The sequence below is a fragment of the Mustela erminea genome, chromosome 6 (genome assembly GCF_009829155.1).
Source record: "Mustela erminea isolate mMusErm1 chromosome 6, mMusErm1.Pri, whole genome shotgun sequence".
In the NCBI taxonomy this organism is placed as follows: Eukaryota; Metazoa; Chordata; class Mammalia; order Carnivora; family Mustelidae; genus Mustela; species Mustela erminea.
In genome coordinates, this window is record NC_045619.1 from 83,823,593 (window position 1) to 83,848,772 (window position 25,180).

Consider the following 25,180-nt stretch of genomic DNA (forward strand, 5'->3'; position numbering starts at 1 on the left):
GAGGCCTGATGTGGGGCTTGATATGGGGCTCAATATGACAGCCCTGAGATCATGACCTGAGCCAAAGTCAAGAGTTGCTTAACTGAATGAACCACCCAAGTGCCCCTAATTTGGTTCTTGTCTTTCTTTCATCATGATACCATTGTGTGCAGCCAACCTAATTTATCTGGAGTCAGGTGATATGAAGGTCAGACTTCACTTATTTTCCTCTTATTCTCAAGCAAAGCAAACAGTTTTGTCTTTTTTTCTCTGATGGTTGTCCCATTCTATGACCAGTGGCCTACCAACCAGGAAGTACAGCCAGACCAAGAGACTACACAAATGAGAGAAATCCTGCTCCATGTGCTTCTGCCTCTCAGTCTGGCAGCTCTTCACTGAGGCACTGTCCCAGTGCTGATGTGTTAGTTTCCTGTTCTTGGAGATCCACAGTACCCTGCTTTAATTTAAAGACTGAGAAAAGGTACAGTGAGTACTTGTAGATCCTTCTGATATTGAGCTGTGATTGTGGAGAAAAACTTCCTCTTGCCTGTAGTGGAGACACATAAAGGTTTGGAGAGGGTCAGCCTTGGAGAAAAGGAAACCTAGCTCAGCAGTTAATAACTCAGGCCTTAGAATTAAGTAGACTTAGGTATGAATCTACACTCTACCTCTTACTGCTGTGTGACTACTTACAGCAGCATCATTATGTTATGTGTCCTTCGCACCTTGGCCCTAACTTACCTTTCCAGTCTAATCTCCTGCCACTTCCCTTCTCATTATATACTCCCCACTCCCCAACAGTTGTGTTTTAACTAACTGGGAACAGCTAGGAGCTTGTTGGAAAGGTAAAACCTCTGGCCGCATCTGGATCTAACGTACTAGAATCAGTACTTTATGAAGTACATACTAAAGTTTAAGAAGCACTGGTCTAAGCTACTTCCTGGCACTTTTATTCCTGGAAGAAACTATGTCACAGTCCAGCCTGTGACTGTTAAGTATATGTGAATGTCCTTTACAGAGTATGATGTACTTTTGCAACTGGAAGTATTCTTTGAATAATTACCAACTAAATTGTGTCCAAAATAAGAAGTCCTTGAGTAACTATCTTCCTTGGTCCCCTTCATTTTCAATCCTTTGAGATTCATCCTGCTCCTTTCTCCTGATTTCCTGGGAATTTCCTTAGAATCCAGAGAAATCCTCCTCACCAGGGAGAAGCTTACACAGACTCAATTAAATGCCTGCTGTGTATAATGAAGAATAGTGTTAGGTGCAGCAGGGGCCATAGAAATTCAAAAGCTATTCGGCTCCCAGGAAACTTTTTATTTAGTTGGAAGGGCATAAACATTCAAAGTAAAATTAATTTTAAGTCTTATATTTGGGTAGTCCTTTGTCATCTACCATCACCTCTTCTGAACCTCTCCAATAATTCTGTGATGTTGGGAGGAAGGGATTATTAGACTTTTTTTTTTTTTAAGATAAAAAAGTCAGATCCAAAGATATGGAGGGCTCTGTCAATGCCATATGGCTGTTAAAAACCTGGAGTATGTGTCCCTGTCTTCCAGCTCAAAGTCCAAGCTGTTTTCTCTTTAAACTACTGTGCTGCATTATACTCTCTAGTAACAAATTAAAATAAAGAGAATGCGGTATAGGATTGCAAAAGTTTAATGTGGTAGTTAAGGAGAGAAATCATTTTAAAGAGTGAGGGGGCTTTAGTGAGGGAAGGGTTTAGCAGGACTTTGAAAGATGAGCAGAATATACCTGGACAGAGAAAGGAGATGAGCAATCCAAGAAGAGGGACAAGAGGCAGAAAAGCAAAGTCTGGTGAAAGAATAATGATTAGACCAGAGTTCTTGGTCTATTTGGAAACTGGGTCGTTTCAATCCAACCAAATGAGGCATCGGAATTTCCCAGGTGTGGGAATCATTGTTTAGGGTAGAGGGATCACAGTGGTTCCTTCTTTCCTTCGTATTCTTGCACAGAACCCACCATGTGGTGAGTCAGGGAGTCATGACTGTAATCTCTAGCTGGAAGGGCCTAAAGGTGGGAGTTTCTCGGTCAGGTTTTGTTTGATAGACTATCACACTTACTTTATAAAGGCATTGTATTACCTGTTTTAGATAGTTGAGAGCAGCTTCTTTCACCTTAGGGAAATGTGGGTAGATGGTGTTTAGAACCATGGAAAAATAGTGAACGTCAGAAAGTGGTTGACTTCAAGGTCAATGAGAAATGAGAGCATTAGAAGGGCCAGGAACAAACCCTGGAGATTATAAAGGTGATTTTTAGGGCTGCACAGGCGCCAAGATCTGGATTGGTTTAGACCAATAAGGAAGTGGAGTCTGATTGGACCACCTACCTGGGTGGGATCTGGCAGCTCCCCAACAAGGGCCTGAAAGACTAGGCTGGGCCTGCCATTGTGACGTGGTCCAGCCAGCCTCAGCTTAAGCTCGCGCCCTGGTGGGGGAGGCCCAAAGCACTGGCCCCGCAGAAGCGGGAGCGGGGCCATGGCTGAGGTGGCTGGGCCCATTGGTGAATCCAAAGGCACTGAAGTTAAAACCCAGCAGGCCACGGAAAAAGCCCTCACGGCGCCGCTAAGGCGGGCCCCGCGCTCGGTGCTCAAAGTGTCCCAGCTTTTGCTCCGAGCCATCACCGCGCACAGAGGGCTGACTCTTGCCACTCTCAAGAAGGAGCTTGGAAACGCTGGCTACGAAGTGCGCAGGAAGTGCTGTCGCCACTTGGGTGAAGCACCCAGGTCTGATGTTAAGGGAACGCTTCTCCGGGTCAGTGGCAGTGATGCCTCTGGCTACTTCAGGATCTGGAAGGTTCCGAAGCCCAAGAGAAAGCCAGGACGCTCGAGGTTGGCGGAGAGTGCGCGCTCTTCGAGGAGGACCCATCCTGGGCCGCGGAGCCCACGGAGGCGCTGCAAGCATCGCAGGGCAGCCAAGAAGGCCAGGGAAGTATGGAGACGAAGCACGAAGGCAAACACAAGGGTGAGGAAGATAAGGCCAAGAGCCAAGGAGTCGGTGCGTTCCAGAGCCAGGGAGGAAGTGAGGGCCAAGGCGATGGATGAGGGGAGAGGACGGGCCATGAAGGAAGACATCAGGCCTAGAACCCGAGAGGAGAAGAAGAGGTCAGGCCCGAAGCCCAGGGAAGAGAAACAGCAGGACCCGGTGAAGCCGGCAAAACGTACCATCCAGAAGACAGCCTTGGTTAAAACTGACCGAAATTCTAGCAGTCAGGGGAAGACTCATGACCTAAGGGCTGCTCGCACAAAGACTTCCACTAAATCTGAAAGTCTTCGGAATGCAGCCGGGTATTCCTAGTGTGGGAGCAATTTCCCTTCCTCCAGGCACAGATGCCTTTTCCCCTAGGCTCTAATGAGAGCAGCTCTCACACACCGAAGTGGACAAAACTATATACAAGACCTTTCCACTACATTGTGTCCGTTTCCTCTTTGCCGCATCTGGAGGGGAAAGGGTGGGTGTTGAGGGGAGACCTATAACAGGGCATATAGGTGAAGAGACAGAAACATGCGGAGATTCTGTTCCTGCTTCAGGCCCCAGGACAATGCCTTTCAGAAGGAAAAAAAAAAAAGGTAGAAGAAAAGCAGCAACTTGGGGAGGGGGCATTAGATGTAAGTGTTGAATTAATGTTAGACACCTAATCCAAATTGAGTTTCGGGGAGAAGAGCATATAAAGAGAGAAGTTGGGCCATCATTGGGGGAAGAGAAGAATAGACAACTTTAGCTGAGTAGTCCCTCTGAACTGAAATTCCTTTTAGGAAAAAGGCTCTTTTCCCAAAATTGATTGTAATGGGTTCGTAGTTTTTGCCTAACTTGATAATATTATTTTAACTGTAAAACTTTCTTATGTCAACCGTAAGTTAAATGTGTGTGTGAAAACATCTAGCTTAGGGCTTGGCACAAGGTAGGTGCTCATTACTAAGAGTTAACTAAGTATAAATAGTGTGTGATGGTGTGATAATGTGCTATAGCAGAAAGCTATACTGGATCAGTGCTTAATGAGATCAGGATTCTAGTCAAAGTTCTGCCACTCTGATGTTGCCACTCTGAGTTGTTTCTTAACTGTTTATAGTCTTGATCTCCTTTTCTGTAAAAAAAAAAAAATGTTGGAATAAGGTTAGGATGGTTTTAGGTGATTTTAAATGTTAGTAAAATAAGGACTTAAAATATCATGACATGGGCTTTTGTTTGACAAATGCAGTGAGGGAGTTTTCAACTGGGAAAAATACTAACTCCTACAGAGGAAATTATTAAGATTTATAGAATGCATATAAAAAATATGAGGAGACATGAAGGCTAACTAATGAATAGCTAGGTCTTTTGCTTTCTTAAAAAACATGTATTGAGCCCCATATATCAAATATAGAGCAAATACATGACTTCTTTTAATTCTGAATGCAGAGATTAAGAACAGTACAGGAATAGTTTTCACGCTATATGTCATGACAGGACACAGAAATGGTTCCTAGGGAAGTAAAAACATCAGAGTTGCTGGTTCAGGGAAATGACTTGCTGTTTCTAGCTGAAGCCAAAGGAGTAGGGCGAAGGAAAGCACTGGGAAGGTGCTTTTCATTCTTATAAAGAGATGAGAGCGATGGTGGGAATGTGTTGGAACAACGTGGGGAGCTTTTTCAGTGTATCTGACCAAACTTTTCCCAGGAGTCTGATATCTTCTACAAGGGGGAACAGGGTATGTGCATTTACACACACACACACACACACACACACAAAACGGAAGGAAAGAAGGGAGGGAGGAAGGGAGGGAGGGAGGGGAAAAAAGCTTAATGATACTAATATTCGCCCTCTCACACCCTTAAATGGAGCCACTACTTTAAACCTATGCAGAGCTACTAACAAAATGCTTGTCATGCATCTCATCTATAGAGGATCTGAACTTTGAAACTTCCCCCTGCCGTAATTAGGTTCACTGTGCACTTAAATTGTCTGCAAGTAGCAGAATGAATCAAATAGAATAAGAGAATAGGGAGCCATCTGAAAAAAAGTAGTCGGAAATATTGGCTACTGAGCACAATTAGAACAAAGTTAATCAGATATTTTTATGATATCCAGATGTATTGCTCCTTTATGGTCCTGGGAACTTTTTACCTAAAGGATCAGATGGCCTAAAACTAGAAACCTTTTCTTCTAAGATGGGATGGGAAGGACACTGGAAAAATTTTTTCTAGATTTCCTAAGAATCATCACAGTTCTATTTGTATTGTGATGATTTCTTCATTTAAGCAAACTTTCGTTCATTCAGTCAGTAAATCTGGCAGATTTGTTTAAGTGTCAGACCCTGACCGTATACAGCTAACTGGTCATTTTAAATTATTTTTCATTGGTTAAATTTAGGGTGGCTGTACTCCAGTGAAATACAAGAAAAGATTTTACCTTGTTGGCAAGCTATCCACATTATCTAGATCATAATGCTGCTAGCTGGATACTTCTGTGAAAGGAAGCGCTAAGAACAGTTAATCTCATCCCAAGTATTCCCTAATGACTAAATGGCTACAAAATTCTGGGCACTTTGCTGAATGAAGATGGATAAAGCATAATCCCCACTTTTCACTGCTCACATTCTAGTAGTGTGTTTGGGCATTTAACTTTAGTCAGAGCAAATGGAACATCCCTGACCTCAATTCTTTGCTTTCCTTTTATCTCAGCTGCTTCATGTGATGATGATCAGAAAATTGTTGGACTTTAGAGTTGTAACAAAATTTAGATGTCCTTTAGCATCAGATATTCAATGGTTGTTGATAAAAGTTACCAAATACAAATGGCCTTTAAAAAATGAAAAAGGTACAATTTTACTCATAAGGGAGGTGCACATTAAAAACAGTAAGATAATATTTTTTAAATCAATTCAAAGGTTTTGAGAACCCACTCCATTGGTGAGGCTGTGGGAGGGAGATCCAGTACTCACACACAATGCTAGTGAGAGTGTAAATGGAAGGAATCTGTCTTTAAAAATTACAAACGCAAATATCATTTGACCCAGCAGAACCCCTCTTTCTTTTAGATGTAAATACATTTGTGAAAAGACTTATGTCCAAGGTATTCAGGGCAGCACTGCAGTAACAAATCAGAAAAGGAAATAATCTAAATATTACTAGGGGACTGGTTAAACTGAAGGTTCCATATGGTGAAACTGCAGGCAGTTGTAAAAAGGAGGAGATTCTTTTCGTATTATTATAACAAACACCCAAAGATACAGTAAGTGAAAAAACAATTCAGGACATTAAGTATACCATACTATCTTTTGTGTGAAATGAAGGAAAATATACCTCTGTGTAACTGTATAAAATTCTGCAAAGATACACACAAAAAAACTAACTGGTTCTCTACTGGGAGGGGAAGGTGATGGGAATTATAAAGAATACATAGAAATGAGACTTTTTTCCTATCTTTTCTTTTTGTATTTGTTTTCAGAATTATGTAAATTGTAACTTGTTCAAAAATAAGGTAAAAAATTCCATGAAATTTCAGGTATAGCTTTTTCATTAATAGGTGGTTTGTACTTTTGCATACATTTTCATTTTCACCTCAGTCTCTTAGATCTTAAGTGAAAAAGCTAATGTTTGGAAAATGTGCACTTTAGAAATTGGCTTTTAACTGTGATTCCAGTGCTCTCTTGTCTACAGTTATCCATGCTGAAGAGGGCCTCACCATCCATTCAGTGACTCTCTGAGACATCTTTCAGTGTAGGTAAAGGTCAGGAGTTAGAATTCATTTCTACATTGAGTGTTTTAAAAGTCTGAGGTTTCTTGTGGGGGAGGGTATTCTCAAACACATTTGGGGTATATTTTCGAGCATACAAACATCTCCATTTGTCAGTGGTCTCAAAGCAGTAATAGCTCTCTTCTGTCCCCCATCCTGTGGGGAGCTCTATGATGACCAACGCTAGGAGGTTGGGCTGGAGATCACTCTAGCCACAACCTAAATGCCTAGCAGGGACAGGAAATTATTCTGGGAAATAAATATAGGGGTACCATGGCAGACGGGGAGCTTTAAAAAGAGAAAAAGCCAAAGGATTTGGAAGAGAGGAACTGAAGATTGAGGGGGTGTCAGCATGAAGCATTGGATGGGGCTGGGAAGGGAACTGATAGAAGGGAGCAAGAAGAGAAAGTCAGGATTTCAACAGATACCACTGGAGATGGCAGAGAGAACAGGGGTGGTGGGAATGCAAGCTGGAGCAGGCACTATTGAAAACAGTATGGAGGTTCCTCAAAAAATTGAAAATAGAGCTACCCTAGAGCAATTGTACTGCTGGGTATTTACCCCAAAGATAGAAATGTAGTGATCTAAAGGGGCATGTGTACCCCAATGTTTATAGCAGCAATGTCCACAATAGCTAAACTATGGAAAGAGCCCAGATGTCCACTCACAGATGACTAGATAAAGGAGATGTGGTATATATATACAATGGAATATTATGCAGCCACCCAAACCCCCAAAATCTTGCCATTTGCAACGACATGAATAGAACTAGAGGGTGTTATGCTGAGCAAAATAAGTCAATCAGATAAAGACAATTACACTATGATCTCTCTCATGTGGGATTTAAGAAACAGAGGATCATAGGGGAAGAGAGGAAAACATGAAATCAGAGAGGGAGATAAACCGTAAGAGACTCTTAATCATAGGAAACAAACTGTTGCTGGAGGGGGGGATGGGGTGAGCGGATGGGGTAACTGGGTGATGGACATTAAGGAGGGTATGTGATGTAATGAGCACTGGGTGTTGTATACAACTGATGAGTAACAACTATACCTCTGAAATTAATAATATACTATATGTTAATTGAATTTAAAGAAAAAAAAAAAAGAACAAGGGCCTCAGTGAACAATCACCACTATGTTACTCCTTCCCCTTTTTGATTAGGGTAAAGACGAGACTTGTCAAGAGTATTACTCAAGGTGACTGGGGGAAGTAGGAGTGAACACAAGAACAAAGGGAAATATGAAGCACCGAGGTAGGTGCCAGAACAGCCAGGCTGGTGCTCAGGGAGCTGTAGAGGCGGCTCATCCCCTAACCAGCAGGCTTGAAACTCCATGACGGCACCTCTCACAGAGGAAGAGCAAAGCCTTTGGGTTGCACTCAAGGCCTGAGGAGGGGTTCCTTCCCCACTTCCCCACACCCCAGGAAACTCCACAGGTGGAAGGCTGTGTCAGTGGATCAGAAGCTGGCAGTTTCCATGCCAGCTTCCCATGTTTTCACCCACACTATTTTTTTTCTCTTACCTTATTCTCTTCATATTCTCTGTTATATGCCCTTCCTCTACCACACAGGTAGAGGTGGTAGAGCTGGTGGACCCAGCTCCTGCCTAACCCCAACTGTGCATGCCTCTCCCCACATCTCCAATTATTGTAAATTTGCCTGGAGGGGTCGAGTCACAGTCACTGCCATCACCTCAGTCTCTAGACGCCGGTTACCACTTTAAGGGGCTCCCAAGAGCAGAGTCAGCACTTGAATGACCCCGAAATGAAGGGCCTCCTTAAATTTGCTCCCTAGGCCCTTACCTGCCTTACCTGAGCCTAGTCCTGTTCAGCACTCTCCTTCCCCCATCTTCAGACTGGGTTAAGACCAGCTAACGGGGAAGGGACATCTGGAAGTTGAGACATCAAGAGGGAATGGGGAGGCCTAATTTGTGGCATCTCAAAGTTTATGTTTTTGGGAGGGGCAGTGAAAGTGCTCATGCTTGGCTGTGTAAATACCCCCAGAGTTGTCTGCTGTCCCCCATTCTGTTGCAGCCTTTTGATTACCAGAGAAAAGCTGAGAATGGAGGGAAAAGGAAAGGAGAAGACTGAAAGAGGAAATCAGTGATACAGCCAATACAACCTTTATTCAACTGACAGGGACCATAGGAACATATTAGAGACCCTAAGGATACAGACAAAGGTCCCCAATGGGGTAACCCATGGGAAATTCACAGTCCATCAGAGGGAACCAAGTCAGACAACAACTAGAAATCTGGCAGGCACAGAGTAGTTGGGCTGGAGAGCAAATGGGCATACACCTCCAAAGCTTCCTGTATGAGGGTGCCATGGTGACAGTATTGTGAGGCATGGCAGGAAAGTGGTGCCAGGGAAGGGCTCGGCTGAGGAATATGCTGAGTACAGGGACTGTGGTCACACTTGATCTCCCAGGCTTGAAAGAGCCAGTGCCTGGCATGTAGTGAGATGGCCCAAAATGGTTTATAGAATTGAGACTGATTCTCAGAAACCATGAGACAGGAAGGGACTGAGTAAATCAAAGTAGCAAAAAGTAGAAATCCACTCTAGAAGCTACATCAAGTGAAAAAGAGCCTGCAGGAATGGAGTGCAGGGCCTAGACTTGGCAGTATAGACAACCCATTGGCCAGGTTAGGGGGTTTGAGGGAGAGAGAGATTAGAGAGAGGAAGAGATGCAGAGTGGTGAGATGGCAGCTGAGCTGCTAGAGCTGAGCCAAGGATTTGAGGGAACAAAGTGGGAAGTATGAGTCATTGACCCTGCTTTGTAGGCTTAAACCTGACAAACTGGACAACAGGCAGAGGGATAGGGGGCTTGGTAGAATGGAACTGGCTAGAAGCTTGAAGAGAGTTAACTGCGATAGAGAAGGATAGTAGAAGAACAATAACCTTGGGAAGGTGAGGCATTCCCCAGGCAAAACAAAACAAAACAAAATAAAAAACCCAACCCAAATCACACCAACAGAAAAAGAGAAGTGGGAGCAAAGAGTGGAGAAGGAACTCCATTTATTGGGAAAATGGAGGCAGTGACTGGAAAGGCAAGAGAGAGAGACCCCTGCGGCCTGTAGTTGAAGAAAACTGTAGCCAGGTTTCTTCATCTGGAGGAGAGGGGCTGATGACCTCTCCCAAACTCCAACCTTTTGATCTTGGGAGAGTCCCACAGGGGTGGTGGGTTGGTAACAGTCAATTCAGTCTGTCCTCGTGGGTTTGGTTAGGAGAGGAGCTAGAGGAGGTAAAGTGACCAGGGTCTGCAAGACAGGTCCCCTCCTGCAGCCTGAATTGGACAGAATCTTCAAAGGAGGAAATGCATTTTTTACATAGGTGCCATGGCTTAAATGATTACAACTCTACCTGGTGCACAGAGTCTGGGTTCAAATCTTGATTGTGTCACATATTACTAAATGAGCCTCGTTCTTTCTTGTGTGGCTCTCCAATGCTTCCGTTGCCCTTGCCCATGGGTAGGCCATATCATGGTTTGGAATCCCTTGCTTGGTACCTAATTGATCTCCAATGCAATCCTGAGTCTGGAGGGCTTGGGAGAGCTGGTCTTACTCTCTTATCATGAGGTAAACGTTCACCTTGCATGCCTCCAGGCCAACATACTAGGCCAGGAGAAGGACCAGGTAAATAGCAATAGCAAAGGAGGACTATTTCTTTGGATGTTGGTTTTTCAGTTTTACAATGGTTTTTCCTTTCTTTGAGATATCTGCTCCTTTTTGTCTTTTCAGATTTCTGGACCCATGAATCCTTAGTGTCCATTGTCGAAGCTCTAGCCCCAATCAGTTACCACAGTTTGGCATGGCTCCAACACAGTCTCTAAAATTGTTGACTAACCCACTCCTTTTACTGATTTGAGGGTGGGGACTCAATGGAACCAGAACTGAGGAGAAATTAGCATTGAAGGGTTGCAGAAAATAAATCTGACCACAGGGCATAAAGATTCCCCTCTCTCTCCATTTGAAGAAGGTAAGATACCACTGATTGAAGTGGAATTTGAATCTCCTGGCCAGTGATTCTCAAACTTTAGCGTATATCAGATATTCTGGAAGGCAAATGAAGACTGATTGCTGGGCTCCACTCCCAGAGTTTCTGATTCAGCTTGTCTGGGTGGAGCCTGAGAGTTTGCATTTCTAAAGCAAGTTCCCAGGTTATGTAGATGCTGCTGGTACAGAGACCATATTTTGAGACCTAAGACCTCCTGTAATGCTCCAAGGAACAGAAGGAAATTTTCCCAGCTCAGGATTTCTATGGGGTCTAAAGGAATAGATTTCACCTTTCTATTACTGCCCAGCCCCACTCATCCCCATCCACCACTCATCTGAACAGAGATGGAAAAAAACATTTCTCTGGCACCTCTGGTTCTGAGTCGGGGCTCACCTTGCCCTTGATGGAAATAAGGAAACAGTGGTTTAAGTGTAGGAGTGCAGGAAAGGAAAGGATTTTTGTCATAAATTATCACCCCTTTAGCTCCCCGAAGGTATAACATCACTTTGACAAGGGAAACCTTTTGCCTTCCACTTCTACATCTGTGTTAAGGCTTAAGATGTAAATAACTCTGGGAAAAGCTAATGCTTTGAAGGGCTTCTCTGCAGATATACTTTGATGGGGTGCAAAGGGGAGGATATTCGTCCAGAGAAGGAAAAGATAATGGGTTCCTGAGGATGGGTTTCTCCATTTTATATTTGCCCAGAGAGAACACAGAGACAGTTTTTTTTTTTTTTTTTTTTTTAATTTAAAGGGGATAGGGTAGACATATGGCAAAGCCAGTTAGGGGAAAGATGGGAGTTTGAAGCTGATTCCCTGTGGGAAAAATCATTCAAATATATTCACCCATCTGATGGCTGCTGCTTATTTTATTTTTCATCCAAGGGAAGTGGTGTTGGACTGAGGTAGAGAAGACAGTGGTATACCAGAAATGACCTGAAGGGATGTCCTTTCTGCAGAAAGCTCTTAGACTCATCATGCCTTTCATTTGGGTGCTATGACAGCACTCACACTTTGGGGGCTTCACTTGCTATCCTTACAATTACTAAAACAGATCAACAGCTGGAGGTTAACATTTGGTTATTAAGATGTGTGATCTGATAGTAGAGAGAGTCACCTCCCACAAGTCTTTAAAACAAGGTTTGTGAGGAGCTCCATTTGTCAGCATGTCATCTTTTTTTAAGAAAAAACATAGAGTAGAATGTCAGCAATACTCTTCTAGTCATTAAAGACTAGACTCTGTCTTTATACCCTACTGCCTCTCATATCTAGTCCTTAAAATAGTGATCTTTGCCTTGTAATTTTTGACACAAATATATAAATGACCATATTGGGTCACGGTAACTCCCCATGACCCCAGTTTAGTGGTTCCATGGATGGGCTCTGAACCTGCTAACTGTGTATATATAAAACAGAGTGAATTGCTAATGTCTGTTTTTCTCAAAAGTGAGTTTCTGTTTTTTATCAGAGTCTCATAAGGGTCTGTGATCTAAAACAGGTTCTGAACCATTGCTTACACAGAGCTGATCTGCATTAATGAATGAGGCACAGTGAGAGGGTAAAAAAGTGGTGTAGTCCGGTTTTCCCACTGGAATCCAATACTCTCTTACAGCCTGGGGTATCTCCCAATACTAATCCTAAAATACTGCTGTCTCTGAGGACCTTACAAAGGGCTGGCCATTTTGCTCTATATGCAGGAACATAAGCAAGAGAAGTGTATTCCAGGCAAAGAAGGAAAGGGGCTCTGAGTGGAAAAATGGAGGCGTGGGCTGGGTTGTTTGAGTCATATCCACTCTAAGCCCAGTCAACAAAATTATCCTATTTTCAGCTCCATTTGGGTCCAGAATTCTGAGGAGCTGTGATTCACCCAGTTTTTGCTAAGCAAATGGGACAATCACTAAACTACATTGTTGCAGCTTACTTCCTCTTGTCTCTCTGGTTAATTCCACCAATTGTGGTTGAGAAATATGTGTGTTAAGGAAAAACCAGAATCTAAGCATTGAAGAGAAATTATCCCACTTTCATCTGCTTTGCTCCTTTCTCTTCCTAACCCCAAACTGCTCTTATATATAAGAAAGTTTTTAAAAGATTGGTATTAACACATTATCAATAAAGCAAAACAATGACAACTCATCAACCAATAGATGCTAGAATACTTATACAATTCCTGGAGTTAAGAGTCTTAGTGTGGATTCCTTCCCAGAGCTGGGAAGAAAACCCAAAACACTACCCCTCCCCACTGTCAGCTTAAAAGCTAAACCACAGCCATTTTCCCTAAAGTTCTGTTTCTGGGAGAATGAGATCCTCAAGAAAAACTGCTTCCTTGATGAGGCAATCAAGGTCAAATAAGAGTGAGGACAACAACCTCCAAGCATTGTAATTCCTGTCCTAATTTCTCAGCACTATAACAAGACAAAGAAATCCACTAAGCACAAAGCTTCTATATGCATCTTACTTGAAACAGACAAGAAACAGCTCACCTCTCTGAGGATGTGTCTTTCTCTCTCTTCCCAGGCAAAAAGAATCTGTGGCCCAGAGATTTAGATCTAGACATACATATCCACAGTTATCTTGATCTCACTTACACCAGGGAAGGCTTTACACTTCAACTCTCACAACTTAATCCATCACTTAACCCTTTCCATGAGGGCTCCCTTAATTGCTCAGTTTACTTCCTATCTTGAAACAAAACAAAAATCCCATATAATCCCTACTACACTCATCCCCAGAAAACAGCCCCTAGAAAATCTAGCTTGTACACTTTGCACTTTGCATGCTCTCTTCAATGACCCTGCACACAGATACACATAGACACAAAAAGACACAGTCAAGAGGAGAGGGGTCTGTTCAAGGGGATAAAGTTTTTTTCTTCTGTGTGGGCCTGGGTTCCTTGGGGGGTATAAGTCCATCTCTTAGCATTGTAGTGTGATCTCTCAGCTAGATATATGTATGAGAAGGATGAAGGGAGTTGGAAAAAGAGGGTGAAAAGTTCTTATTTCTATTTTTCAGTAGGGGATAGTAAGAGGTGTGGATGTATATTTGGATGATCAGGGTAAGTGTGATGGACCCACACAGGAATGAGGTCTGCCCCTCAGCTTTCATTTGGATAAAAAAAAAGGGGGGGCTCTGGGGCTCACTATATCTTTCCTGTTTCCTCATTACCCTCTAACCCAGTGTTCACCAGTGTGTTTCGTGAAGTCACCAGTTCTGTGGGATGTGAGATAGAAAGGACGCTGAGGTCAAACACATTTAGGAAACACTGCGTCAGAAGTGTTTAACAATTCTCTGTACACGTAAGTTCTTAGAGCCTTCAATATACTAATATGGTCTTCCTCTCTATATACAGAAAGGATAGAATAGTTACAGTACACAAAGGTGTTACTCAAATGTTTAACTGGTATGGCATAGGTTCCAACCACTTAGAATGGACCACAGCAATAAAGTGCTGATTCTCAAGTGGTACCCTTGATAATGGGCTAGGGCTGAATATCAGCCCATGCAGTAAGCACTGTTTCCTCAAAGTTTTGCCCAAAGAACTCCATTTTATGTGCTATCTCACAGAACTGGTGAGAAATGTCTGGCCAATGTTAGAACCTCCTCTTTCTAGGGATGGAGCCAGGGATCATGATTCTGGCCACTGGGGTGCAGGAGAGGGGCAGTTCTGGCAGAGTCTCCTGGTAGCACCAGCTGCTGATAGATGTGACCACAGCTGCAGCAGAAACAGATTTCAAAAGACAGATGTCCCTCTGTCCCAGCTGCTCCGGGGACTCTGTCCCTGGTGGGTCAGCAGGTGCCTGTCCAGGTGATGTTTACGGCCAAAGCTCTTTTCACAGCGAGGGCATTGGAAGGGCTTCTCCCCAGTATGGGTCAGCCAGTGTCTTACCAGATGGTGCCGTCGGCCAAAGCTCTTCCCACACTCAGTGCACACATGGCACTTTGGCACTGGTGGGGCACGCTGCCGTTTCCTGGCCCCTGGGCTCTCTCCAACCTCTTGACCCTTGCAGGATTTGCCTTCCATATGCACTCTCTGGTGGCTGGCCAGATGGGAGTTGCATCGGAAATTCTTGCCACACTCTGAGCACCTGCTGGGCTTGTCATGTAGGTGGGTTTTCTGGTGCCGGATCAGGTGGTGTCTTCGCCCGAAGCTCTTTTCACACTTGAGGCAGCTGTAGGGCCGCTCCCCAGTGTGTGTTTGCTGGTGCCTGGCAAGGTGGGAGCCCCACACAAACTGTTTCCCACACTGGGGGCATGTGTGCGGTCTTAAAAGGGAATCCATCTCTGTGCTACATAGAAGGTTTGAGAAGCTATCTTCCTGAAGAAAAGGTGGGCCCAGGAGCATTCCTCTGGAGCTCCTGGGCATGGAATCCCAGCTCTCATCCTGTTCTGGGTTCCATAGAACAGTATCTTCAGACACACTAGATAACATTCGGGGAGGTTCTGCTTCTAGTTCAGGGGTATCGCCCTCGTGCTCACTTCCATCTCCTGTGGAGAAGGGAAAATACCAACCCCAAGAGGGGAGTCACAAGAGAGTATTCTAGGAGCCAAGTCACAGGTAAGGTTGTCTGACTCTTGTTAGGGCCTCAACCTCACCCCACAAAGGCTGGGAGAACAGACTCTAATGTTGTACAAGACAGTGAAAGAGGTGTAGAAGTTAAAAACCTAGGCTTAGGAGGCAGATTTCCCAATTTTGAACCTCAGCTTTCCCACTTAACTTCTGTAAGCCTTCATTTCCTCTTCTGTAAAATGGGAGTAATTGTAAGACAGATGTTATAAAATAGATAGCATAATACCTGCACATTGTGAGCACTTAGTAAATGGTCTATGCTATTGTTGTTATTTATTTATTACAATTCCTTCCATCTTCCTGCCTAAGCATAGATGGAGAGAGTTAAGAAATGTGCTGCAATCCTTACTGGATGAGTGATCACCTGTCAGCAATACTAGAGACACTCTGGAAAGCATCTCCACAATGGTGGGAGGTTGAACAATAACATCAACAATAACAACAACAACAACTAACATTTATTGAGCGCTTATTATGTGCCTGGTACTGTTCTACTCTGTTAACATATTTAAGTCTCACAATAACTTACTGGTGAGGAAACCAAATGGGTTAATTACTCTTTCAAGGTCCCCAGGTGTGGTCCTGGATTCAAGTCCACAGTTTGGTTCTACAGCCTGCCTTCTAAACATTTATGCTACACTCTCTTGCCTTTGGAGAAAAAGATCTGTACACTTTTTGACCCTGTAACTCACTGAGCAGAGAAGGGATTAGATGGGCACATAATGTTAACACTCCAAGAGGGCTGAAAGCAGCTGCTGAAAGTCTATTCTAGATGCTTACCTGTGTATGTGACCCTCAGGATGTCCCTCTCCTCCAAGTCCTGGGGGTCAGGGACCCATTGTTCTTCCCCTCCTTCTAGCTGAGAAAGCATGTCCAGTTTGGGAATTGGAAATCCTTCCCATGGAGAAGGAAAACAGAGATGTCAATGAGTTCAACTGTAATTCTCTATTTCTGAAAAAAAGCTGTTTCCTAGATTACTCCTTGGAACTGAAGATAAAAGAAGGCCAGATACAAGCCTTTCTCATGTCCCCAATTCTGTTAAATCCCTCTTCTTTCTTTTAGATAATCATATTCTCTTCTCTAGTGTGTCTGTTCCCTTCCACTCAAATTTCAAATACTTCCAGCCCAACTGTCCTTAACTTCACTTAATTAGCCCTACCACAGCTTCCTACCCCCACTCCCATCTTATCCTAGATGGCTTGCTGAGTTTCCAAGGACTCAGTTCTATCACTTAAATGTCCTTCTCTCTGCTTTGTAAGAACCTCCCAATTCCCAACCAAGAAGAGCCAAAAGTTCTCTTCTCCACAATTCAGCATTATTTTGCTGTTGTTTTTAAGAAATGACACCTCATTTCCATTCTCTTTGGATTAGCCTTAATGCTCCTTCTCTGATGAAAGCTTAGATTTCCAGCCAAGAACCCTAGGTAGAAACTATCTGATAGCTCTGCAGCAGATGGTTGGATCCTCCCAGTGTATAATCTTTTAAAAGTGGCTAGGGGAGATCATGCTTACTTAGAGAGACCACTATGCCACAGTTTTCTTGCATGACATATTCTCCATAAAAGTCTGTCTGAGAAGGGTCCAGGCTCCGCCACTCCTCCTGAGAGAAGCACAATGACACATCCTTGATAGTCACCAGGCCCTGAAACAAAATGTAGCATCATCTGTTAGTAAGTGTTCCTTAAGGAAAATGTGATCCTAGTATAAAAGGCTGAAGTACTAGAGGAGAGGGTATGAGAACATCTAGAGAAAGAATTTCCCAGAGGTCCCTGGGAAAGGCATATAGTTTTGGTGAAAGATAGATAAGCAGAGGGGCAAAAGTATGGTCAATGAGTGAGTGAAGATAATGTCTCTTGATGAGTTTCCCACTAGGACCATGGGAAGTTGGAAGTACGATGAACTCATTGCTTCCTCTGTTTAACTACAGGTATCTGCCCAGTCTTTCTCACTTGCCTTATTCTTTTAATTGCAGAAATTGAGTACTAGCCTCTCCTTTAACCATTTGACCTTTCCTCTTCTATTATCACAAAATGATATAGACAAAACATTCTTTCTTGCTCTCTGCCCATCGTGCCTCACCCTTACCTTTTGAGACAGCATGTGTAGTGGGTAGGAGCCCAATTCTTGAGCCAAATGACTCCTAACTCTGCCATTATTAGCAGTCTGTCCTTACACGAGTGTCTTAATCTCTTCCTACCCTATTTTCTCATCTGTAAAATGGGCATAATTGGGTTTCCCTCAGGGTTGATTGGGTTAATATACCTAAAACATTCAGAGAACCGCAAGCATGTAAGCACTTTGAGAGTGTAGCTGTAGCTACTACTACCATTTTGTTTTTTTCCATGGGTCTCCCATTGCCTGCTGAATCTAAACCTATTTTCTCTCTCTGGCTCTGCCCCATCTTTCTGTCTTCTCTTCTTTTCCATAAATGCCCCATTATCCACCCAGTCTTGCCTCCTTTATGCTCTTCCAAGCTTCCTTCAGATCCTCTTTTCCTAATCTTTCCAGATTTTTTTCTTAAGGGACATTAATAAATTGTTCTTAAAATCCCTCTAGGGATGGGACAGCCACCCATTAAAAACGACCTCTAGGAATTCCCCTCTTCTTGTTATGCCACTTATTTTTTTCAAGGATATTATAAGCGCCCAGAAAGGGAAAGAATCTGTTTAGTTTTAAGATAAAGATACCATTAGTAAACATGTGAGATAACAAATCAATAGGATGATGCTGAGGCTACAGAAAGGCAGCAGTGATGAGACCCTGGGAGAGGCCAAGGGAAGCAGACATCCCACCTGTGATCCTGCCGCAAGAAGTGCAGCTGCCATCTCCCAATCTCCGGTGCTCCCCTCCTGGGGAATGGCAGGAACCCAGGGAGCTGACTGAGCTGGAAAGAAGAAAGAGGAACCACTAGAAATGGACCATCCACCCTTTCCCAATGAAAGCCTGGGCCCCATGTTAGAGGAGCTGAACGGTCACATTTTCCTATATCTATGCCCATTGGTAAAACTCAAATGCAAACACATAATGGAAGAGACCTTCACTCAAAATGTTCTGCAAGGGTATTAGGTGGTTTTTAGTAAAGCTTATTATGTCAGCCATCTCTACTAGACTAGCTGTGATTTGAATTGATATTATTTGAATAAAATTTTCACCTAGTAAAGTGCACGCTACTGGGTGTGTTCTCAACAGTAATCGGAGTTGTTGTCACTTCCTTTGTCTCCCACATTCAATACCACTAACCATGCACTTGTAGCATGTGGAGGGAGTGATCATGCAAGAAATGGGAGAAGCCCAGTTTTATGGTTTACAGTATCCAGGAGCTCCTTATATTCCTATGACCAAGGCCCAGGACGTCGGGAATAATGGACTAGTCCTGGTACTGGTTACAGTACTCAAACACACATACACCCTCTAGGCTCTCACCCTTCTCCTGAAGGGACTGTGGTTCCTCTTCAAGGTCACAGCACAGGTGTTCCAGTGGCCCTGGTGCTATTCTCCATGGCCCCTCTTCTTGGCTTCCCCTTTCCACCTGAGGCTCTGCTCCATCCAGCTGGACATTCATTGACTCCCATCCTGTCCCCAGGACTGCTGTCTGCTCTGAGAGCATTTTTGCTGCAAACCCAAATTGTGACCTGGAACAAATTCATTATCAGCTGCACCCATTAAAAATGGAAAGGGGTGATATTCCTGGGGAGTTATGGAGAACAGCCTCAGGGATAAAAAGATAAAACTGGATAAGAGGAGCTTGATGGCAGATGAACTTTAAAAGTTTGGTGTGCTCCAATCAACTAAGCCTGGGCCAAGCTTCCTAAGGGAACTCAGAAGTGAGCAGGTGCTAAATAGCAAAGTCACTAATAGTTATTTTGGGGACTACACTGCAGAAACAGAATATCTCTGATGGCTGGACGAACTTCATTTGGAAAAAAAAAAAAGAACAATCCTGGAAAAGCTATTCATTTAATTTCAACCACTGAAAATACAATAAACTAAGCAATCTGGACACATGTAGGATGTGATGTGCCCTGACTTACACTCAACAAAAATGGATATAATCACATATAAGATTTTCTGCCACAAATCCCGTTCTCATCAATTAGTTCAAAATGAAATAATTACTGAACGTAGAAGATCCAAAGGTGTGTGTCTGTGTGTGTGTGTGTGTGTGTGTGTAAGGAGTACACCCCTCCTTTATAAGACTAAACCAAATGACACCTCACTTAAGTCTCAACAAAGAGACATAACCTATCACTTTGATGCAGAAAATGAGAACTGGTAAGAAATGTGGTAGAAAGACCAATAACTCAGAAAGCAGGTGTAAAAATCCAAAGAAACCCTAACAGGAGAAATTGTTGGTCAGTGAGGAGTTGATGTCTAATTGACAAAAGTAATAAAAGAACAGAAAGGGTTTGAACCAGACTGGATAAAGGAGATATAGTTGATGCTAACATGATCTCAGTGTGTGAATTAACAATCCTGTGAGTTGAGACAAAGGAAAGAACTATTCAGGTCTCATTAGAAAAATACACTCAGTTTTAAAGAAAGGAATGAAGAAGCCAGAATATGTTTCATCAGAAGAAACAAAAGTGGAGAAAGGGATGGGAAATATGGCCATTGGGGAAAAGTTAAAAACAATAGACATAGTTTTCTCCTCTCTAGGAAAAAAAGCTGATTAATGATGCTACCAAGAAAGAGAAATGGTTTATAGCTCTGTATACATCTATTCTCTTGATTGCAAGAGAAGACATTTAGATGAGATAAAAGATTTTTTTTACAGATTTTATTTATTTGGGAGAAAGAGAGGGAGGGGGGAGAGAGAGAGAGAGGGCATGAACAGGAGGAGGGGCAGGCGGAGAAGCTAAGCAGGGGCTCTAACCAAGGACCCTGGGATCATGACCTGAGCTTAAGGCAGACACTTAACCAACTGAGCCACCCAGGCACGTCTAGATTAAAAAAAAAAAAAAAAGTCTTATTATTCCTGTAGTGCACAGGACCAGGTTGTGGACTTTTCTCTAAAAACCTTAGGAGTCAGAACAGGTCTCATGTGTTGTGACAAGGGCTTCCCTGACTTCTCGCAGAGAAACAGTCTGTGAGACTGCACAGAGTCCTTTCTGCTTGGCAACATTGTTGTGTGTGTGTGTGTGTGTGTGTGTGTGTGTGTGAGAGAGAGAGAGAGAGAGAGAGAGAGATATTATTATTATTATTAAAGTACTCAAGAAGTCAGAGCCAGTGAAAGGCTTCCCAAAACAGGTCAGAACCTTGGTTAACTATCCTGGCTCACTCATATTCATTCAGTAACATTTGCAAGAACCTAGAAGCCCTGGACAGGTAATGACAGATGTCAAGCTGTTTATTTTCTTGCCTATTTGTCTTTGACAGAAGAGGTAGGTGGCAACCCTAAGACCAATGCACAGGAAGGGAACAAATTACCCTTTCATCTCAGAAGTCCAAAGAAGTCTCAGGGCCTCATGGGAGCATCCTGGACTGATTCCCGGCTTAGGAGGTTTCCTTTTTAGAGACTTCTCATGAGAAAGGAAAATTCCCAATAAAGTAATAAAGGGAAACTTCCATTTTAGCTCTCTCTTCTGAATTCCAGCCCCTGTGTTTGCCATATTTTTAACACATAAGGCACCAATTCCCTCTTTTCACTGAAGATCTTTTTTGCTTCTCAAGCGCCCTTTGAACATCCTCCCTCAGGGTTTACCTACATCTAATACCTGGACACCTGTCTCAAACTCATTTCTCCATTTCCCCAGCAGCACAGTCCCTTGATGGGAAGCCTGTTTCTGCAGAGCGTACTGGGCTAGCTGTGAGCCTCTCCAGAGCACGGACAGAAAACCTGTGGAAGGGCTGGCAAAAATCTCAGCAACAAGGGGGTGGGTACTTATTACTCACACTGCATTTCCTAAGATGTTCACTCTCTCAGAGTCAGCACCTGGACAGTTAAGGGTGTCAGCCCTAACCAGGTTTTTCCTAGCTCCAGGATGTTCCCAGGCCTACTGGAGTCTGGGTTCTAGGGCTTCCATTTCCCACTTTTCCCCACATATCGGAGTGTCAGGGCACCTGCTGAAAGAAGTTTTTGCAGCGGGCGCTGTTGGACAGGGAAGGAGGGTGTAGCAAAAAGAGCAGCCCAAGGGCACAGGCGCGAGTCGCGCTCCGTCAGGGAACCCTGCCCTCTGCCCCGGGTGGGGCATGGGCGGGACGGGCGCCCGCTCCGGAGTAAGGTTGCCGCTCCCCTTCTTCTTGTCACAGTGCCCCTGGAGAGGGTCAAATTTCAGAGAATCCGAGAGAGGCAGAGCCGGGGGAGGGGAAGTGAGGTCAGAAAACAGGTTTCCCGTGAACGGGGGCAAGAGCAAGTCAAGAGAAAGGAGCCACGGGGTAACCTGTGCGCGAGTGACAGCGGCGGGAAGCCGCGGGGCCTGACAGCGACGCCGGGGACCGGGAAGCCAGGGCGAGGGGCGGGCACAGAATGTCAGTGGGGCCGACCCCCGGTTAAGGCAGCGACCCGGAGGCCGCGTCGATCCTCCTCCCACCCCATGGGTGACTGGGCCCCCACCCGCCGCCCCGGGCAGCCTGGCGTCCCTCCCTCCAGCCGCGACTCTCAGCGGCCCGGCTCCACTCACCCCGGTCCGCTTGGCCTGCGGCCCGTGCCTCCCTCCTGGGCGCCGCCTGCCCCTCCCCTCCGCCCTCGGCTTCGTCGGAGCCGGCGGCCGCGGAGCCAGCGACGGGCGGAGACGGCGGCCGGGCGGGCGCGGGCGGGGCGGGCACAGGAAATCCCCGCCCGCTTCCGGGGCTCGGCGGCAGCAGCGGCGGCGGCGTGGGGGAGGGGGCGTGGGCGGGCCGCGGCCCCCACGCCCCCCGCGCCCCTGCCCGCGGAGCCCCGGATCTGGGCGCCCGCCCGCCGAGGAACCCTGCGGGCCCAGGCCTCCGGGTCCCGCCTATGGTGACCGCCCGCCGGCGCCCACTCCTGCTCCTTGACTGACATTTTCGGTCCCGGCCACTCGGCCTCCCATGGGGTTCTTTGCACGCGGGATCATTAATTATCCCGACATTTAATAACCGCTGGTTATATGCCGGACAGTCGCTGTGAGAGCGAATTCTCAGGCAACAGTCTGGAATTCCTCAAAGAGCTTGACTGACTGCTATGTTTCCAGATAGCAGGGATAGGGGGTTGAGGAGCCTTGAGGACGAGCCACCCGTTCCGCTCGAGGGATAGTCAGGTTGACCTCCCTGAGACGGTGCTGTCTGAAGTAGGCCTTGTGGCCCCGTGGTCCGGTTTGCGGGAGCCACTAGCCAACATGTGGCTGCTCAGTGCTCGCCGTGTGGCTAGTCCAGAGATGTGTTGTAACACAAATACCGGGTCTAGAAGACTGATTAACAAAAATTGTCAAAGAGCTAATAAGCCTATTTGGCATATATAGGGTTAAATACATTATTAAAACTAATTTCACCTACTTCTTTTCACTTTTTAAATATGGGTACTGAAATTATTAAATTATAGATGTGGCTTCCATTATTTTTCTATTGATAGAGCTACCTCGAGCGAAGCATTAAGATGAATTTGAAAAAAAGATAAGCAGGGACTACAAAACAGAAGACACCATGATACCATTAGAATCTGTTTAGAATCTACAAATCACATTATTTCATTATCACAACAATTTTGTAAAATTGTATAGATTTAAAAAGTAAATGACTCATTTAAGGTCATAGGTGACAATCATTCCTTTAATAAAAATTTATTTTTTTGCTATGTGCTAGGCACTGTAACTAAATGCTGGCAGTCAGAGATCCCAAAGGAATTGTCTGTGGATTCAAGGACTCAGTCTTTGGAAACACAAGTCAACAAATATTTGCAATCAAATGTAAGAGACGCTAAAATGGAGGAATATACTCTGCGCTAGGAACAAAGAAATAAATATGTATGGGAGGGAAGTCAGAGAATGCCTCACAGAAGTCTTGAGGCGGAGGAAAGTGGAGAGAGCTCCATAGAGCTCCATAATGAGAAAGAAGAGAATGTGCTAGACATAAGGTTGGGAAAGGGAATAGAACCGATAATAAGACATGGGGGGGAGTGTTACAGCCAGGATTTATATCTCAGGTCCTGGAACTAAGTCTAGGGGTTCTTTTCATTTATGTTACCACTGTTGATAAATACAGGGTATGTTAAGCAGGGTAGGCTAACGAAACCAGTGTCTCAGTGGTTTAACACAATAAAGGCTTTGTTCCATACAAGTCTGTGTATAGTGGGTTAATTGGGGCCAGTGGGTAAGCTGTCTGCTCCTTGCAATCATAGGAGGACATAGCTTCTATCTTATGGCTCCACCATCACTGGTTGCCTTGGAATCTTCTAATCTATATGCCTCAGATAAGGGAGGAGAGCTGTAGTGGACTTGTTGGAGATATCAGGGGCCACTCCTGAAAGTGGAATGCATCATTTTTACCCCGTTCTCTTAGTCCAAATTCAGGTGTGCAGTCACATTTTCTAGTCACCAGTCACCCAACTGCAGGGGAAGCTTGGAAGTAAAATGCTTATGCCTAGTAGAAAAGGAAGTGGGGTTTAATGAATACTTAACATTGCTTCTGCCATACAATGTTAAATTGAACTTAACCAAGCACCTACACCTGACTTTATTTAAAAGAGATATTTGGGGAAAGCTGGCAGATATATGGGAGAGGCAGACCAGGCTCTCCATCTTCTTCTTTGGGAAAGAAATCATTGTAAGATTGTATCCTTAAAAAAAAAAAAAAAAAAAAAAAAAAAGACAGTGGGGGCGGGTGAGGGGAAGTAAAATAGGCTTTAGCCTAATGGCATGATAATGGTGCATTAATATTTAGTAAATGTGCTTTATGTCATAACTTTGCCTTAAAACATCACAAGGAAAAAGTGTAAAATACCTCTGTATTATGCTTTGATGCACCACCTCTTTACCTAGCAATCAACAAACTGCAAAGTGTAGATATTATCTCAGCATGGTTCAAGAGTATTAAGTGAACCAAAAAGCAAAATTAGGAATTGAGCCTTGGCCTAAGACTTATAACCTGGTGCACCAGAGTAGTACCTTTCCCTTCACAGTAATATATGTACAAGTCCAAACTCCTATATAATGTTACAAGATAGAGTAATTAAATATGCAATGAAAAGCAAGTAGATAGTTCCATCTTTTTAAGACTTCTTGGTGGAAAATTTCATCAGTTTTGATGGCAAAATATAGGAAGAATATCTTGGATAGAATCAGAAGGCAGAAATGGATAGGTTATCGCGTCCTATGAGATGAAGAACACAGATGTGGGGATGTCTATATAGAGTAGAGGAGAAATGAGATGGGGAAATTGATAGAAAGATCAGAATGTGGGTTTTTTTTTTTGTCATGTCAAGTAATTGGGAGTCTTTATACTTAGTGTTATAAGGAAGTGATATACCTGATGGTTCTAATTAAGTCATTCTAAGGAAATTTGGTGGACTGGGGCTGTCCTATTGATAGAGTTCAGAACAAAAGAATGGGATGAGTTGGGCCCATAACCAGATTCTACTGTATGGAATACAGAGTTCTTAGGACACAGCAGTGTTCTTTCTGGGGCTCAGGGAGAATTCTCAGACATTTAAGGTTTCCAGTTCTCTATAGGTCTTTGAAAAACCTCAAGAGACTCAGTTTCTTGTCTATCAGCCTTGGCTTCTTCCTTTCTGAACTCCTGTTCTACTGTGGCTTGAATAAGAAAGTGCAATGCAGGTGTTCACCAATTAAGATTGTGTTATAAGTTCCTTTATTAGTTGAATGTAATGAATTATCAGCTTGCCTTATAAAAGCCTGTTCAGCCATAATGAAACCATATCTTCAATTGCTAACTAGAATCTACCACCATTTTCTTTCATTTAAAGTTTTGAAGCTTTATGTCAGAAATGAAATT

The 25,180-nt window shown here is 44.0% G+C and overlaps 3 protein-coding genes across 3 annotated transcripts; 2 read left to right on the forward strand and 1 right to left on the reverse strand.

The window, feature by feature from the left end:
* Positions 1-2,399: 2,399 nt before the first annotated feature.
* LOC116593698 (testis-specific H1 histone) lies at positions 2,400-3,425 on the forward strand. The gene has a single exon (XM_032348034.1). It carries the CDS (start codon positions 2,481-2,483, stop codon positions 3,297-3,299), a length of 819 nt encoding a protein of 272 aa, XP_032203925.1. The 5' UTR covers positions 2,400-2,480; the 3' UTR covers positions 3,300-3,425.
* A 10,324-nt stretch (positions 3,426-13,749) lies between these two features.
* On the reverse strand, positions 13,750-22,043 carry ZNF641 (zinc finger protein 641). Its single transcript, XM_032348033.1, has 6 exons — positions 21,895-22,043; positions 18,698-18,906; positions 18,067-18,158; positions 16,787-16,916; positions 16,056-16,169; positions 13,750-15,193 (listed from the first exon to the last, which is right to left on the reverse strand). Exons 2-6 carry the CDS (start codon positions 18,879-18,881, stop codon positions 14,439-14,441), a joined length of 1,275 nt encoding a protein of 424 aa, XP_032203924.1. The 5' UTR covers positions 18,882-18,906; positions 21,895-22,043; the 3' UTR covers positions 13,750-14,438.
* On the forward strand, positions 19,537-22,218 carry LOC116593538 (uncharacterized protein C10orf95-like). Its single transcript, XM_032347834.1, has 2 exons — positions 19,537-19,546; positions 21,524-22,218. The coding sequence occupies exons 1-2, from the start codon at positions 19,537-19,539 to the stop codon at positions 22,216-22,218; spliced, it is 705 nt and encodes a 234-aa protein (XP_032203725.1).
* The last annotated feature ends 2,962 nt before the right edge of the window (positions 22,219-25,180 follow it).

What these genes read in the sequence shown, in the direction of transcription:
- LOC116593698 (XM_032348034.1), top strand. Translation starts at nt 2,481, where the DNA reads ATGGCTGAGGTGGCTGGGCCCATTGGTGAATCCAAAGGCACTGAAGTT.
- ZNF641 (XM_032348033.1), bottom strand. Translation starts at nt 18,881, where the DNA reads ATGCTCTCAGAGCAGACAGCAGTCCTGGGGACAGGATGGGAGTCAATG. An exon ending in ACAGTCCCTTCAGGAGAAGG is followed by an intron (nt 18,159 to 18,697) that starts GTGAGAGCCTAG and finishes TCTTCTTTCCAG; the next exon opens with CTCAGTCAGCTCCCTGGGTT. An exon ending in CCTGAGGGTCACATACACAG is followed by an intron (nt 15,194 to 16,055) that starts GTAAGCATCTAG and finishes CCTTCTCCACAG; the next exon opens with GAGATGGAAGTGAGCACGAG.